Source organism: Glycine soja, chromosome 11 (assembly GCF_004193775.1).
Source record: "Glycine soja cultivar W05 chromosome 11, ASM419377v2, whole genome shotgun sequence".
Classification (NCBI taxonomy): domain Eukaryota; kingdom Viridiplantae; phylum Streptophyta; class Magnoliopsida; order Fabales; family Fabaceae; genus Glycine; species Glycine soja.
In genome coordinates, this window is record NC_041012.1 from 3,154,867 (window position 1) to 3,160,866 (window position 6,000).

At 32.5% G+C, this 6,000-nt stretch overlaps 1 protein-coding gene across 1 annotated transcript; it reads right to left on the bottom strand.

Annotated features, from left to right (window-relative positions):
• Positions 1-2,897: 2,897 nt before the first annotated feature.
• On the bottom strand, positions 2,898-4,893 carry LOC114374223. Its single transcript, XM_028331842.1, has 2 exons — positions 4,527-4,893; positions 2,898-3,308 (listed from the first exon to the last, which is right to left on the bottom strand). Exons 1-2 carry the CDS (start codon positions 4,692-4,694, stop codon positions 3,075-3,077), a joined length of 402 nt encoding a protein of 133 aa, XP_028187643.1. The 5' UTR covers positions 4,695-4,893; the 3' UTR covers positions 2,898-3,074.
• Positions 4,894-6,000: the final 1,107 nt, after the last annotated feature.

Below are 6,000 nucleotides of genomic sequence, written 5' to 3' on the forward strand. Positions count from 1 at the left end.
AGTATCCAGTTTTTTATTGCACAAAATATATTTTTGATCCATTTATTAATATTGAATATTTTTATTTTTAAACTCTCAACTAAAATTCGATTGGTCCCAATTCCTAAATTTATTTATCGTTTGGTATTTGGTCTCTCCAGTTAAATTTCTCTATTACATAATAATGTGATAGTCGAGTGTGACATTTTTTGTCTAACGATTGAAAACCATTATAAACTACTTTCAAAATGCCACCTCCGGAAGCACCAAACTAAACCTCAATCATTTGCACAAAATAACTAATCAATTTAAAGAGTTGATATACCAAGGAATTAGAATCAGGTGTATAAGATATTGGTTTTTTAATGGATGGAAAGAATAGCAAGATGTCTATAAATTTCTATAAAAAAAGAGTTTTAAAAGAAAAGAAAATAATGGTACAATTTTGGTGTGTGCTGATAGTGCTGTGGACTTATATCTGCCCGCAACATGTAACATGTGCAGACAGGTTTGTTGCGCCGATATATATATATATATATACTCTGAATCACAACATAAGCACCCTTTGGGTAGATTAACTCAACAAACGTCCTTGAAGCATGATGAGGTAGCAAAAACCCATGAATGTGAATACTGATTTGGACATCTCTTACGTTAATCGTTTCTTTGATATTGCCCCGTGTTCTCCAACAGCTCACATATGGTTATGAGCACTCCGCCGAACATTTGTGTTCCACTCATTTTAAAATGTCACGTTCTATTGAAAATTACACTTTCGTAAGTATAAGGCGCGCGTAAGACTTAAGATACTTGGCAGTCGTTTTCTCTTGCTACATACAAACTAATATTGCAGCGAAAAGCAAGTCATATAACAATAAGTGACTCTTGGCTGTAGCTGCAAATCAGTATCTTCACAATTAGATTAGATTAGATTTGATTTGAGAGTTCACTCAGTTTTTTTTTCAAACTCAACGATAAAAATCCCACTCCATTAATCTGTTTAATTATTAGTGTATAGTTTAGTGAACCAAAACGCTCCAAATTAAAATTAGCTCCTTCATATCATTGCTTCACCCAAAACAGGTTGGAAAGGACAAAATTCACCTAAATTTATATCTCAAAAGAGATTAATTGTTTCTTACCATCTATTAAAAAAATCTATTAAAAGATACCCTTTATTCACACTAAGAAATTAAATATTTGCATAAGAGTTAAACACATAATAAATAAATTTGTTTTTTTTAACGATATTTCGTCACAATTACATTACCAAGATTAGTTTTCATATATACTCCAATCTTCCTCCAAAATATATTTATATATACACACATGAGAGAGCAAACTATTTTATACAAGAGTAAAAGAATTAAATTTAGATCGTATAATTAAACATGAACGGTCAAAATTTAATATCATATAATCACTTAAAAAGTCATGTGACTTTTTGATATTAAATTTCAATCCTCTATTATGATTATACCATCTAGAATTAATCATCCCACTTTGATATGAGATGTTTTCCCTCCTAAGATATGTCTTTTATATAGAGGACATATCATATGAAATGAAATTATTTTATGAGAGTGGGATAATTAAATCTAGATTATATAACCAAATATGAATGGTCAAGATTTAATGTCATGTGAGTTTTTAACATTAAATCTCAACCCTCTATTTATGGTTATATGGTTCAAATTTAATTTTTTCACTCTCATATAAGATATTTTCTCTCATAAGATATGTCCACATGAGAGGATGCTATTTTATTGCCAAAATTTAATTTTTTTAAATACAATTGTTTGTTTTTAAACTGCCAGAATAAGAAGAAAAAAAAGTAAGGGAATCTATCATTCCCAATTTCCCATAATCTCTAAACTTCAAAATCGACTCTCCGAAAATTAGGGGGAAAACATGAATTTTGATTAAAAAAATGCAATGATTTTGTTTATTGGACTCTAGGGAGTCTCACAAATTTGTATGAGAGGAAGGTGTCTTATATAAGAATGAGAGGATTAAATATGGATCATATAATCAAACATAAATGGTCAAGATTTAGATTAATGTTTGTCAAAAAAAAATTGTAACTTTGCATAATTTTATTTTACAGAAACTAATTTTCATAAAGGGTCTTTTTGTCCAAAATTATTAAGAAAAATTGGTAGCAGTGCCAAGATTAAAAAGGGTATGTGAATAGCATGGCCCGTGATATTTTGAAACCCATACTTTATATTAGACTAATCAGTTCTACCAGAAACAATTATTAGACAATTGGTCCAGCCCGTTTTAATACCACTACAATTTTCATATATGCTAATTCATCTCACCGGCTTCATGTCAACCGAGAAGTTATGCATTTCTCTAGCCTGGCCAAACCATATCAAGACCTCCCGAGAATTGAAGCCTTGAAGGTTATTATTCACCTTGGTTTTTGGTAGCAAGCACAATTCATTTTCACGTACGTAATTTCCGTATAATCTCTTATTTTACACTATTTATTGCTTATTGCTATTCAACTCCATATAAAACACCTCCTTAAACGACCTTTTCTTATTCTCCACCAAGTAGATATATTCGTGTAGCGTGCAAGTAACATTGACATCCCCTTCTTAATAATTGATATATTCAACAATAAAAAAAAAATTCTAAACAAAAATCAACATTCCCTATAATTTTTTGGCGCATCTAGGATGCTCAAGTTCAACAAACCAAGTCAACCGTTCTAACTAGACCAGCCACCGTAGTATATACATCAATCTAGAAGGTTAGTACAGGTTGGAATTTATCTGGCTAGCTTCCCATGGAAGCTGCTTCGAGAATCTTGCCTTTTAATAAGATTCTCGCCTTAAGCTGCGGAACTGATAATTCAGTAATCTTAAATAGTTCAGATGGTACAACGTGCCATCATTATTGATTACCGATTTTTTTAAATCCAAAATTAACTTTATTAATTTAATAAGCATAGCAAACAGTTTAAGCATTAGCTAGTTAGAAAGGATAAGGAAGTACAAACTGTCACAAATAATTAGCAGAATCATACGCCCAACAGTTCAATACTTACATGAGACCACCATAATCAATAGCCAGATCAAATTTTTCTACAATCTGCCCTGGTGGGATTCCACAATCTGTGGAATAATTTTCCCACCTAATAGGATCGGTTTCTTCACTCTGACTGACTTGGTCCCATTCTTCAGTTTAAACCTTGCTTGTGTTTTATGATGATCTACTGCAACTCCTTCTGGCTTCTCTGATGAAACCTCATCAAGGAACTGATCTGCTAAATCACCATCTTCATCCATCCTAAGATGATTTACATACCAATCCAGACCCTGAAGAAGAGAAACACAAAAACCCAGAAATATGAAACCCCTGCTGGCAGTAAATAATTTAACAATGGAAAATTTATCTGACCATGCAACTCCCAAACTTAATATAACTAAAGAAAGAGTTATTGTCATCCAGTGCACTTAATACAAAAACAGTTAGCCATGGGGACCAAAAAAATGTAAAAGGCATAACTGTAAGATCATGAATGTCTCATACCCCTAGTTAGCAACAATGTCTACCCTCTTTAATCGAGAACTATTTTTGAAACAATATATGAAATAGAGCAAGCCATCTAAAAGTTTACCATTACCAATTCAAGTTTTACATAATCCCCTTAACATAGTCCTCATTGCATTTTGGGTTGAGGAATGTTCTGTTTAGTCATTCATGTACTCTGACTCTCTGAGGGAAGGAAATAGATAGCAGATTAAATTTTAACACTATACTAGATGAACTAATTCCAATAGAATACGATAAGCATAAGCATGCAAGCACACCCCTCCCCAATGTTATGAGACCTCCAACCTGATTTTGCAATGTTACAGTACAAATAAAGCAGCCAAATGTTTCCTATTTCATTCATGCGCTTACAAAAAAATCACTAAAGCACCCCCATAAAGCTAGAAACAAAAGACTTACTAGTTCAGTTACTTGTGCAAAATGAAGAAAATAGAGACAAAAACTGGTATACAAATTGGCATTGCAACATTAGAATATGTCATACCTATCTACTATTTTTCTGATGAAATATAACGACCAGGAAGTCAAGAGCATGTGAAAACAATGGAAGAGCTGCATGATCTTCACAAACACTAACATTATAAGATGCTATTTTCTAAGGATGATTGGAATTCCAAAATGTTTACAACTGTGTAGTGTACGAGCGTACAAAATGTCTTAACACGGGAACTATAGACTCATGTTATATACAATCCTAGGAAGCGGCCTTGATGTCCCAAAAGTAAGGACATATGTTTTTCTTTTCCTTCCTATATCATATCCGTGGATTCATGCTAGATTCGATCAGGAAAAAAAAAAAGACACAAAAATCAGAAATGGCATATAAGATCCACAAAAAAGACTGCATGCAAATACACATCAAAGCAATTAGTTTGTGGCTAACATGAAGTGAAAGGGCACTGAATATTTAGGTTTCCGAAATTAGATTGAACGGTTTAGAAAGTGAATGTGGGGAATTGAAAAGACAAGAAAGGAAGGACCTGAATTCCGCCGTCGCCGGAAGTAGAGGGAGTGAGAACGGGAGCGAGGTGGGGGCGATCGACGACGGTTTCTCTCACTCGAGGTTGACCGTCGTCGGTCTCATCCTTGGAATCGTGTTTGTGGTTTCCAAACCCAAGAAATCCAGCTACCCTTTTGAAGAATCCCATCACTCACAGAGGGAAACAAAAACGACGTCGTGTTCGTCGCAGCAGGTCAATGATCCCTCTGCACTTCACACTTTTTTTTGCTGCACGGAAACTCAGAAAACAAGGGACGGTATATATAACACTATAATCATTAATCAACCAACCAACCAATCCACTCTCATACCCCATTCGACGTTCCACATCCGCTGCATCCCATCATATTTTTTTTCTTCTATTTTTATTACAACACTTTTTCAAACAGTCTTTTATATATATTTTGTCCGATGTTAGTTAAAAAAAATTAATGTTTCTTTCCTAGTTTTATAATTTTTAATAAATTTTAATCAATAAAAAATTTACATTAAAATTAACATGTTTCTAAAACTCCTTTTTTCTCTAAAAAAACACTTCTCTTTTATTTTTTATCCTCAAATCTCTATTGATTATTATTATTATAATTTTTGCGTCTTAAAAAAATTTAGTGTTTAAATATTATGTTATTGTTGTAAAAAAAAATATTGTTATTCTTACACAGTTACACCGATATTATATAATATATAGTTTGTTATTTTTATTTTTTATATTAATCATATTAATATAATATATTTACTTATAATAATATCATTTGACTATTATACTATAATGGAATATTATTTGAGAAAATATATGATCTCGTTCCTTAAATCTAATTATAATAATACAAAAACTGGTTTTTTTTTATTGATAAACGCTATAAAAAAATTACACTAAAAAGATAACTATTAAATGGAAGGGAACGCTCGGATTTAAGAGGAAAAAAATTCAAAGAAATATGTGTAACTATCAGAATCAAGATTCCCGAAGAAAAATTCATTATCTATCATGACTTTGCTTTCTTATCTTAAAAGAGGACTTCTTCCCTCCATTCAACGAATCAGTAGTCTTCCTGTTAAGGACAAGGGCTAAGCTACACTATGCTAACTCCATTAACAGGTATTTGATAATTCTTTTCTGCTGTTTTATTCATAATTTTTTATATTTATAATGAAATACAAGTGATGGTTGTTGCTGCCACTCATTGGCCTGCTAGTGCTGAATATTCAAGAATAACAGAAAGGGATAAGTATCGTGGTTATAACAGAATGCTGAAATGGTGGTGAGATTGCTTTCCGCAATTGACAATCCTGCCCTGCATTCCTTCACTCGTAATCTCTGAGGTATGTTGGCTTATTGACTATCCTCTTGGGCATATTATGTGCTGGTATAGTATTGCTATCACTCCCACATTTATCTTTTTCAGGGAGGAGCTTCAGTATAGATCAACGCCAACATGAAGTGAAACAAAAAA